General features: G+C 40.4%; 2 protein-coding genes across 4 annotated transcripts in view; one reads left to right on the forward strand and one right to left on the reverse strand.

The window, feature by feature from the left end:
- Positions 1 to 12,070, forward strand: part of NAPEPLD (N-acyl phosphatidylethanolamine phospholipase D) — an 87,617-nt gene that overhangs the window by 55,647 nt on the left and 19,900 nt on the right. The gene's annotated exons all lie outside the window — the stretch shown is intronic.
- Positions 4,652 to 7,798, reverse strand: LOC130851008 (peptidyl-prolyl cis-trans isomerase A-like). The gene has a single exon (XM_057730673.1). The coding sequence runs from the start codon at positions 5,300 to 5,302 to the stop codon at positions 4,760 to 4,762; it is 543 nt and encodes a 180-aa protein (XP_057586656.1). The 5' UTR covers positions 5,303 to 7,798; the 3' UTR covers positions 4,652 to 4,759.

Raw genomic sequence — 12,070 nt, forward strand, 5'->3', positions numbered from 1 at the left:
CATGTTATTTCGATTATCCCAAGGATTCCTGTTGTGATACTCTGAGTTGTAGTTTTAAGTGAGCTTTGGTCTTAAGCTGGCTCTTTATCTTGTTTTTTGTTTCTGATTCTAATCAAAGCTTTGCTTTCTTATTTACATATAGGAAAAACGCTTATTGTAGAGGAAGCACCTACAGTGTTTATTTTGGTGACTTAAAATCTTAAGCCTGTGAAATAATTTTTAGTTCAATATATTGAAATTTGCCTAATAGCAAGGAATTTTCAAAGCCTTTGGCATTCTATGATCAAGGACCTTTTTTTTTTTAATAAATTTATTTATTTATTTATTGTCTGCATTGGGTCTTCATTGCTGCACCTAGGTTTTCTCTAGTTGCAGTGCAGGGGCTCAAGGGCTCAATAGTTGTGGTGCACAGGCTCAGTAGTTGTGGCACACGGGCTTAGTTGCTCCGTGGCACATGGGATCTTCCCGGAGCAGGGATCAATCGCGTTTCCCCTGCATTGGCAGGCGGATTCTTAACCACTGCGCCACCAGGGAAGCCCCCATTTGTTGTTCTTGACTACTTTTAAAAAAGAAAACGTGTTCTCTAATTTGTGTCCTGCAGAGTTTGATTGTGTTTTACATTCATCCTCCTCAAAGCTGTCTATTCTAATTCCTATGTGCTGTTGGTAACTTAGCCTTACTGTGGTTAATTTTTTGTGTCAAATGACAAAAACAAGGCAATTTTTTTTACGAGTTTGCAGCCCTTTATTCAAGGGAAAACAACCCATGAACTGGGGAGCACAGAGCTCACAAGCGGTGGAGTGCTCTTCCTGGGGACTTTGGGCAAGAGCGCATTCTGCTTAGAAGAGGCAGCATAGAAACAGGGTTTGATTGGCCAAGAGGTCAGGCATTTCCTTAAAAAGGCAGCAGGCCCTATCTTCTAGGGTAAGGTGAGCTAGCTTAGCTGAGTTGGAGGATTGTGATTGGTATATGTTAGGATTCCTGGACAGGTGTTTCCCCTAAATGCAGGCTGACTTCAGTTCAGATTTGTGGTATGGGCCAGGCCAGTGGGTCAGCCTCCATTTGTGGGGGAGGGTCCCAATATATATATTAACTTTACCATTTGTCAAAGTAATTTTTCTGTCTATAATCAGATGAACACTTTATAAGATAGATTTAAAGGTTTTTTTTTTTTTTTTTTTAACACAAGATACTGTGATTTACATAAAGGACACTTAGATTTTTTATAAAAGTACTTTTTTTACATAGAATTTTTAAGGAAAGAAAAATTTCAGTAATCTGAGTTTCTAAATCTGAAATTCTAGAATGTTATTCTAAAAAAAAAGCTCCATTGGATCAAAAGGTTTTATTTATCATATTTACTCTTCTCCTGAACATAAATAATAGTAACAATAAGTTTGCATTTGCATAGCACTGAGAAGTACTGACCCGTGATGTCACTGGCCTTCGTTACAGTCCTTCAGGGAGGTAGTTAGGAGTTACCTTTATTTAGCAGATGCATAAGCCCAAGTTTAGAGACGTTAAGTTACTCTCTCTAAGCTCACACCTCTAATTAATGGGAGAACTGGAGTCCTGCCCTGACTCCCAACTAATGTACTTTTCACTACTGTGAAGATAAATTGCTTAACCAGTTATATAGGTTTATATTATATTTACATGTATCTAAGTGTAATTATGTATATATGTGTATATTTTCGCTAATATGTTTTTGATACAATAATTGTTATTAAAAGTTGTAACATGAGCCTTGGTAATTAAATATATTAATTTGCTGGCCCTCCTTTCCTCTGTGAACAACTGCTGAATTTGTGAATAAGAGGTAAGTTTGGAAAAGAAAGCTAGAATCCAGAAGCAAATTTAGAGGTGACAAAGCCCTGTGACAACTGATAAATATAAAACATAAATTTTTTTAAGAACAATTTGTTACAAAAAGGACAGCATAAATTCCATCTAGTAATTATCAACTACATTCTCTACATTTCTTTGAATATTGTCAGCTTCATAGCAGGACTTTTTTCCCCTGTCTCTAACCAAAAAGAGGTCTGAGCTGTGACATTTGGTGAAGACAGATCTGCCAAGTACAAATATTTTATTTCAATAACTGCACATGTGGGCAAAACGCTTTCAAAAAACAAGAATGCTTTATTTCAAAAGCAAATGTTTCATCCTTTCTTTCTTTGACATTTAAGATTTGCCAGCTGCCTAGAATTGATGCATTGCTTTATCATTTAAAAAATTAAGGAAAAAATAACAGTAGTACAATGTATGTTTGGAACTTCAACATACTCATGAGTCATGACACTGGAAATCATCATTCCTAGATTTGACATTTAATAAATAATTGAGTGACTATCTGTTACATACCAGTAAAGATGCTGACATTAAATCTGGAAAATATTCAGAACTGTATTTTCAGATATCAAGAATAACACCTGGCTTCCCTGGTGGCTAAGTGGTTAAGAACCTGCCTGCCAATGCAGGGGACACAGGTTTGAGCTCTAGGCTGGGAAGATCCCACATGCCACGGAGCAACTAGGGCCACAGTTGCTGAAGCCCATATGCCTAGAGCCCATGCTCAGCAACAAGAGAAGCCATGGCAATGAGAAGCCCTCGCACCACGATGAGTGGTAGCCTCCGCTTGCCACAACTAGAGAAAGCCTGTGCGCAGCAACGAAGACCTAACACAGCCAAAAATAAATAAATAAACAAATAATAAAATAAATCTTTAAAAAAAAGAGAATAGCACTGAATTCACATTTTTATTTTTAATTTAATTTTTATTTTATATTAGAGTATAGTTGATTTACAATCTTGTGTTAGTTTCAGGTGTACAGCTAAGTGATTCAGTTATACATACACATCTATTCTTTTTCAGATTCTTTTCCCTTATAAGTTATGACAGAATATTGAGTAGAGTTTCCTATGCTATAAAGTAGGTCCTTGTTGAGTATCTATTTTATATATAGTAGTGTATATATGTTAATCGCAACCTCCTAGTTTATCCCTCCCCCCTTCCCCTTTGTTAACCATAAGTTTGTTGTCAAAGTCTATGAGTCTGTTTCTGTTTTGTAAATAAGTTCATTAGTGTCATCCTTTTAGATTCCAACATAAGTGATACATGATATTTGTCTTTCTCTGTCTGTCTTACTTAGTATGATCATCTCTAGGTTCATCCATGTTGCTGCAAGTGGCATTATTTCATTTTTTTTAATGGATGAGTAATATTCCATTGTATATATGTACCACATCTTTATCCATTCCTCTGTTGATGGACATTTAGGTTGCTTCCATGTCTTGGCTATTGTAAATAGTGCTGCAGTGAACATTGGGGTACATGTATCCTTTAGAATTACGATTTTCTTTGGATATATTCCCAGGAGTGGAATTGCTGGATCATATGGTAGTTCTATTTTTAGTTTTTTAAGGGACCCCTGTATTGATCTCCACAGTGATTGTACTGGTTTACATTCCCACCAACAGTGTAGGAGCATTCTCTTTTCTCCATACCCTCTCCAGCATTTGTTGTTTGTAGACTTTTTGATGATGGCCATTCTACTGGTGTTAGGTGATACCTCATTGTAGTTTTAATTTGCATTTCTCTAATAATAAGCAATTATTAGAGCATCTTTTCATGTGCTTTATGGCCATCTGTATATCTTCTTTGAGAAATGTCTATTTAGATCTTCTGCCTATTTTTTGATTGGTTTTTTTTTTTTTTTTTTTTTTTTGAGCTTCATGAGCTGTTTCTATATTTTGGAAATTAATCCCTTGTCGATCTCTTCATTTGCAAATATTTTCTCCCATTCTGTGGGTTGTCTTTCCATTTTATTTATGGTTTGCTTTGCTGTGCAAAAGCTTTTAAGATTAATTAGGTTCCACTGGTTTACTTTAGTTTTTGTTTTCATTACCTTAGGAGGTGGACCCAAAAAGATATTGCTGTGATTTATGTCAGAGAGTGTTCTGCCTATGTTTTCCTCTAAGAGTTTTATATTGTCCAGGTTTACATTTAGGTCTTTAATCCATTTTGAGTTTATTTTTGTGTATGGTGTTAGAGAATGTTCTAGTTTCATTCTTTTACATGTAGCTGTCCAGTTTTCCCAGCACATTTATTGAAGAGACTGTCTTTCCTCCATTGTATAGTCTTGCCTCCTTTGTTGTAGAACAATTGACCATAGGTATGTGGGTTTATTTCTGGGCTTTCTATCCTGTTCCATTGATCTATATTTGTTTTTGTGCCAGTACCATACTGTTTTGATAAGTATAGCTTTGTAGTATAGTCTGAAGTCAGGGAGCCTCATTCCTTCAGCTCCGTTTTTCTTTCTCAGGATTGCTTTGGCTATTTGGGGCCTTTTGTGTTTCCATACAAATTAAAAAAGTTTTTGTGCCAGTTCTGTGAAAAATACCATTGGTAATTTGATAGGGATGCCTTGAATCTGTAGATTGCTTTGGGTAGTATAGTCATTTTGACAATATTGACTCTTCCAATCCAAGAACATGGTATATCTTTCCATCTGATTGTGTCATCTTCTATTTCTTTCATCAGTGTCTTTTTTGTTGTTTAGTTTTTATTTCATAATCATAAACTTAACTTTTCAATTCAGCTAAACTTGGAGAGGAATAAGGAAAATATGGAACCCAAAGAACTGCAGTGAGAACACAAAGATTATAGGAAATTTTGAGCAGATGGGGGTGAAGGGATGCTCTCCTGCGCTACAGAAGGAATGGTCCAGTGGTTAAGATAAAACACAAGTCAAATTTATTAGATTTGTCCACAGTCAGCAATGGTGATCTTCTTGCTAGTCTTGCCATTCCTGGACCCAAAGCGCTCCATGGCTTCCACGATATTCATGCCCTCTTTCACCTTGCCAAAGACCACATGCTTGCCATCCAACCGCTCAGTCTTGGCAGTGCAGATGAAAAACTGGGAACCGTTTGTGTTGGGGCCAGCATTTGCCATGAACAAGATGCCAGGACCCGTATGCTTCAGGAGGAAATTCTTATCATCAAATTTCTCCCCATAGATGGACTTGCCACCAGTGCCATTATGGTGTGTGAAGTCACCACCCTGGCGCATAAATCCCAGAATTACTCTGTGAAAGCAGGAACCTTTATAACCAAAGCCTTCCTCCCCAGTGCTCAGAGCATGAAAGTTTTCTGCTGTCTTTGGAACTTTGCCTGCAGACAGCTCAAAGGAGATGCAACCCAAAGGCTCGCTGTCAATTGCAATGTTGAAGAACATGGTGGGGTTGACCATGGCTGTGCTGCGCGGGAGGCTCTGGGGTGGCGGCGTCTGCAAGGCCATCAGTGTTTTATAGTTTTTGGAGTACAGGTCTTTTGCCTCCTTAGATAGATTTATTCCTAGGTATTTTATTCTTTTTGATGCGATGGTAAATGAGATTTTTTCCTTAATTTCTTTTTCTGATCTTTCATTGTTAGTGTATAGAAATGCAAGAGATGTTTGTGTATTAATTTTGTATCCTGCAACTTTCCTAAATTCACTGATGAACTCTAGTGGTTTTCTGGTAGCATCTTTAGGATTTTCTATGTATGGTGTCGTGGTCTGCAAACAGTGAACGTTTCACTGCTTCTTTTCCAGTTTATTTCTTTTCCTTTTATTTCTTTTTCTTCTGATTGCCATGTCGAGGACTTCCAAAACTATGTTGAATAAAAGTGGCGAGAGTGGACGTCCTTGTCTTCTTCCTGATCTTAGAGGAAATGCTTTCAGCTTTTCACTGTTGAGTGTGATATTAGCTGTGGGTTTGTTGTATATGGCCTTTATTATGTTGAGGTAGGTTCACTGCCAATTTTTTGGAAAGTTTTTTTATCATAAATGTGTGTTGAATTTTGTCAAATGATTTTTCTTCATCTATTGAGATGATCATATGGTTTTTATTCAATTTGTTAAAGTGGTGTATTGCACTAATTGCTTTGCAAATATTGAAAAATCCTTGCATCCCTGGGATGAACCCCACTTGCTCATGTTGTATGATCCTTTTAATGTTTTGTTGGATTCTGTTTGCTAGTATTTTGTGGAGGATTTTTGCGTCTATGTTCATCAGTGATATTGGCCTGTAATTTTCTTTTTTGTGTGGTGTCTTTGACTGGTTTTGGTATCAGGGTAATGGTGTCCTCGTAGAATGAGTTTGGGAGTGTTCCTTCCTCTGCAATTTTTGGGAATAGTTTCAGAAGGATAGGTGCTAACTCTTCTCTAAATGTTTGATAGAATTCGCCTGTGAAGCCATCTGGTACAGGACTTTTGTTTGTTGTAAGTTTTAAATCACAGTTTCAATTTCAGTACTTGTGATGGGTCTTTCATATTTTCTATTTCTTCCTGATTCAGTCTTGGAAGATTATACCTTTCTAAGAATTTCTTCGTTTCTGCTAGGTTGTCCATTTTATTGGCATATGGTTGCTTGTAGTAGTCTCTTATGATCCTTTGTATTTCTGTAGTGCCTGTTGTAACCTTCCCTTTTTCATTTCTTTTTTCTTCTTCTTCTTCTGTTTTTTTGTTTTTCTTTTCTGGCCCCATGGTGCAGCATACGGGATCTTAGTTCCCCAACCAGGGATCAAACCCAGGCCCCCTGCATTGGGAGCGTGGAGTCTTAACCACTGGACCACCAGGGAAGTCTTTCCTTTTTCATTTCTAATTTTATTGATTTGAGGCCTCTCCTTTTTTTCTTGATGAGTCTGGCTGAATGTTTATCTATTTTGTTTATCTTTTCAAAGAACCAGCTTTAAATTCTTTCATCTTTTCTATTCTTTTCTTTGTCTTTTATTTATTTCTGCTCTGATGTTTATGATTTCTTTCCTTCTACTAACTTTGGGTTTTGTGTCTTCTTTCTTTAGTTGCTTTAGGTGTAAGGTTAGGTTGTTTATTTGAGATTTTTCTTGTTTCCTGAGGTGAGCTTGTATTGCTGTAACTTCTCCCCTAGAACTGCTTTTGCTATGTCACGTAGGTTTTGAATCATCGTGTTTTCACTGTCATTTGTCTCTAGGTATTTTTTGATTTCTTCTTTGATTTCTTCAGTGATCCATTGGTTGTTTAGTAACATACTGTTTAGCCTCCTCGTGTTTTTTAGGGTTTTTTTTCTTGTGATTGATTTCTAATTTCATAGCTTTGTGGTTAGAGAAGATGCTTGATATGACTTCAATTTTCTTAAATTTACCAAGGCTCACTTTGTGGCCCAGCGTGTGGTCAGTCCTGGAGAATGTTCCATGTGCGCTGAAGAAGAATGTGTACTCTGCTGCATTTGGGTGGAATGTTTTATAAGTATCAATTAAGTCCATTGGTCTAATGTGTCATTTAAGGCCTGTGTTTCCGTATTGATTTTCTGTCTGGATGATCTGGATTATAGTTCTTCTTGCTTCTGGTGTCTGCCCTCTGGTGGGTGAGGTTTTTCCAGGGGCTTGTGCAGGCTTCCTGGTGGGAGAGACTGGTGCCTGCCCACTGGTGGTGGAGCTGGGTCTTGTCCCTCTGGTGGGAGGGCCGTGTCAAGAGGTGTGTTTATAGGTGGCTGTGGGGTCAGGACGACTTTAAGCAGCCTGTCTGCTGATGGGTGGGGCTGTGTTCCCACCTTGTTGGTTGTTTGGCCTGAGGTGTCCCAGCACTGGAGCCTGCAGGCTGTTGGGTGGGGCTGGGTCTCAGTGCCAAAATGGCAACCCCCAGGAGAGCTCACACTGATGAATATTTCCTGGGGCCTCTGTCACCAGTGTCCTTGCCCCCACAATGAGCCACAGCCGACCCCTGTCTCCTCAGGAGACCCTCCAAGACCCACAGGTAGGTCTGGCCCAGGCTCCTGTGGAGTCACTGCTTTGCCCTGGGTCCCAATGCATATGAAACCTTGTGTGTGTCCTCCAAGAGTAGAGTCTCTGTTTCCCCCAGTCCTGTGGGGCTCCTGCACTAAAGTCCCATTGGCCTTCAAAGCCAAATGCTCTGGGGGCTCCTCCTCCCAGTGCCAGACCCGCAGGCTGGGGAGCCTGATGCAGGGCTCAGAAACTCTCAGTCCTGTGGGAGGACCTCTGTGACATAGTAATTTTCCAGTTTGTGGGTTGCCCACCTGGGTATGGGATTTGATTATATTGTGAAAGCTCCCCTCCTGTTGTCTTGTTGTGGCTTTGTCTTTGTCTTTGGGTGTAGCGTATCTTTTTTGGTAGGTTCGAGTCTTTTTTTTTTATCAGTGGTGGTTCAGCATTTAGTTGTGCTTTTGGTATTTTCGTGAGAGGAGGTGAGCTCAAGTCCTACTCTGCCATCTTGTCTCCTGCCTCTGAATTCACTATTTTATATTTGCTGTCCCATCTTTAGCAAAGAAAAGGGTCCTTTTAGTACACTGCTAGATAACATAGCTAATGCAACTATTTCAGTTCATTGAAATGTCTGCACAGGGCTTTGCAGGTTAAAATTAAACTGTTCTCCCCGCCACTCTCCCTTAGCATGCAGTACAGATTTCCCTTGAGTCTGGTGTTAACCCCCACAGGCATTTAGGAGACTGGTGGGAGGGCAGATATGTCCAAGTGTGGGAGATACCCTGGATAATAAAAGAGACAATGTTCTGTGGGAGGTATGTGCACAACATACATCAGCAAAGAAAATACTGCTTTGTTTTTTATCCGTGAATTTCATTTTTAACTCAGTTTATTGACTTAACCAGTTTTGCTAAAAAGCTAAAGGAAAGCAAAGCAACTAGAAATTTAATATGCAGTACCTAGGAGCACACTATAAAATGGTGTATTTAATCAGTTTTAAGGCAGACATCTTATTCAGATTTTAACACCACTGATATCAGGATGTGTCATATAGTACATGACATAATTACAGTTGAAAACATTTTAACTTTCTTAGTGGCACATAAAATAACTGCCTTACAAATTCACAGTGTCTTAAGTTGGATGAAAGTCAGTATACCGTAAAGATCTTCATCAAGTGTTGAAGCTCCTTTTGAAACACAGGTTGCTGACAGTGTCCATGTACTCCTGAGTATGCCCCTCTCCTTGCACTTAGTGTTGGCCTGAGGTCAGGCAGAAGTTTCACTGAACGTTGTTAACTTTGGAGACAAGTATATAACAAGAAATGATTGGGAAATCTGCTACATTGAAATAAGGAAACTCCAGCCTAGATGTGTTAAGGTAGATATGTTTTCTGAATCTGCAAAGCTGAAAGCTAGTTAACATCACAGGATCCAGGCTTCCTTAGTTCTCGTTTTCCTATCATTTTATCTTTGATATTTAAGGATGACCTTTGTGAGATTGTTGCTGTTTCCACTACAGAGTGACCAGAAGAGTGATATTTGACGCGGAGCCTTCTTACGACCCAGCCCTCAGGCGGGCTTGGCACGTCTCCACGGGCTGACGCTCCCTCGGTCGCCGGAGCGCTTGTTGACAGCTCGTCATCGTGCACGTTCACCAGACGGACTTCCAGTACTTTTCTTCCAAAAGGACGAGTCCAGGTTGTCACAGTTCAGGTTATGTCTTTCTGGTGTCTTCCCATCATCTCATGCTTAGAGTGCATCGTGTGAAACGGTCATCATACTGCCAGCATTTTGTGTTGTTTTGAACAACTTTCGTGGTTCTACCCCAAGAATATCTTAAAAATCATGTGCAAAAGCCCTGTGATGGCAAGGTGACCCTGAGGTGGGACCATGAGGCGTTCGAAGAAGTAGATGAAGGGCCTGTGTTTGGAACAGAGGAGAGCGTGGGCAGGGCTAGAGACACACACCCTCATGGTCCATCTTACTGACCTTTGCCCTCATTCTGAGAGCAAAGGGCATCCTCTGGAGGTTGCTCCCCCCCCCCCCTTTTTTTTCTTCTAAATCAGATTTGTCTTTAAAAAGCTCACTCCTGAAGTCTGGATTTTGTGTTGTTGGGGGTAGGGTATGTTAAGAAAGGATTGCTTTTGGTAGAAACCTGCTTCCAAGGATTGACCAGGGTGAGAGCCTGAGTCAGTGGAGGGTAAGAAAATGGGGACCGTGTGAATAGACAACTTTAAAGAAGTTTATTGTCCAGATAGAAAACTGTCACCGAGCCCATTTATCACACTCGTTTCAATCTCCAGGCCCCTGGGAACTTTTCTGCTCTCTCACTTTCATCCCTTCCAGAGCAGCCTGGATCTCAGAGTCATTCATTTGCACTGGGTGTCAGTGCCCACTTCCTCTTGGATCCTTCCTTCCCTGTGATCTCACAGCCTGCCTCAGATTCGCTGGGGCCGAGATCTACCTTCTCTTCCACACTCCAAATGTGTACTTACTTTCCCTGAATCCTTTTACTAGGTTAGTGGTGCTGCCAGTTTTGACTTCTCCCACTTTTTACCCCCACCCCCAGCATGCCCTACAAAGTGGCCAAAGTTTGCCACCATCTAGAGACTCTCAAATCTTAGTGATTCGGCTTCTTTATTGTCTCTTGGAATTTCTCTGTCACTACCTCATCTTTTTTTTTTTTTAATATTTATTTTTATTTATTTATTTGGCTGCACTGGGTCTTAGTTGTGGAACTTGGGATCTTTTTTTTTTTTTAATTGTTTTTATTTGTTGGCTGTGTCTGGTCTTTGTTGCTGCATGTGGGCTTTCTGTAGTTGAGGCTAACGGGGGCTACTCTTCATTTCAGTGCACAGGCTTCTTGTGGTGGTGGCTTCTCTTGTTGCAGAGCACAGGCTCTAGGTGCATGTGCTTCAGTAGTTGTGGCATGTGGGCTCAGTAGTTGTGGCTCACGGGCTCTTAGAGCACAGGCTCAGTAGTTGTGGAGCACGGGCTTAGTTGTTCCACAGCATGTGGGATCTTCTCGGACCAGGGATCAAACCTGTGTCCCTTGCATAGGCAGGCAGATTCTTAACCACAGTGCCACCAGGGAAGCCGCAGAACTCGGGATCTTTAGTTGTGGCATGAGGGATCTAGTTCCCTGACCAGGGATCGAACCCGGGCTCCCTGCATTGGGAGAGCAGAGTCTTAGCCACTGGACCACCAGGGAAGTTGCTGCCTCATCATCTTTTGACTGGGCTGATAAGAACTCTTAGTTCTTCAATTAAAAAATGTGATTATAGTACCTACCTTGAGATTTTGCTGGAACATTAATTTAAATGCAGTGTGTAAAACACAGTAGCATAGGGCCTCGCTGTTAGTGGATGTTCTGGATTTCTTCTGTTTGATACTCACTAACTTATGTCCCTGGCTCTAGTTTTTAGCTGCTCCCTTTTTGTTTTTATCCTGCTACTAGAGTTGTCTTCCCCACATATGTCCTTTTTAACTACCTTTAGTGTTTCCCCATTGCCTGAGTGTAGCCAGACCTCCTTACTGTCACAGTCCAGGCCCGCAGTCCAGTCCCATCCTTTTCATCCCGTCCTTTACACCTTTACCACCTTGATTCTCATGAGCCTCTCTTGCTTCCTACGTCCCAGGTACATTAGACAGCTAGATGTTGTCTGAAAACCCTGCTTCTACTTTTTTGTGTGGTTTTGAGTGACTGCCCTTTTCTTTTTTCTCCTTTCTCTCTTGATTGTTTAGAACAGTGAGCCAATACTTTGTTATGTATTTGGTAGAATTATTACATATGTGTGTTTATATGTATATGAATATGTCTGTGTGTAGCAAATGCACACAATCTCACAGACTTCATTATCCCAAGGAGTGGCATGAGGTCAGCTCTGCCATCAGTTAGATGTACTGTCATGTCCAGAAGTGACTTAAGCTCTCTAAACCTGTGTATTTTCATCTGTTAAGTGAAGTAGGGTTTACATGGATGGTCTTTGTTTCTGCCCTTGGTAAAGGCCTGGGCCTGAACTTAATTACAGCCCGGGTAAAGCCATTCTATGAGAGGAACTGAGGTGACTCCCTCAGATCCATTGCTTTCTAATAGAATTTAAAGAATTTAGATGTTAACAGGATTCGGGGAAAAAAGAATTAACCTTTGGGTGAGTGGCAGGCACTTTATGTACATTATGTCTTTTAATCCTTGGAAATCCCATTTGAGATAAGTAGGTATTTTACAGAAAAGACAATTGAAGACTAGAAAGGTTAGGTCATTTGCCCAGGACTTAAAGCTGGTTAGACTGCCTTAGCTGTTGGGCTCGCCCACTAACAGGATG

This window comes from Hippopotamus amphibius, chromosome 4 (assembly GCF_030028045.1).
Source record: "Hippopotamus amphibius kiboko isolate mHipAmp2 chromosome 4, mHipAmp2.hap2, whole genome shotgun sequence".
NCBI lineage: Eukaryota > Metazoa > Chordata > Mammalia > Artiodactyla > Hippopotamidae > Hippopotamus > Hippopotamus amphibius.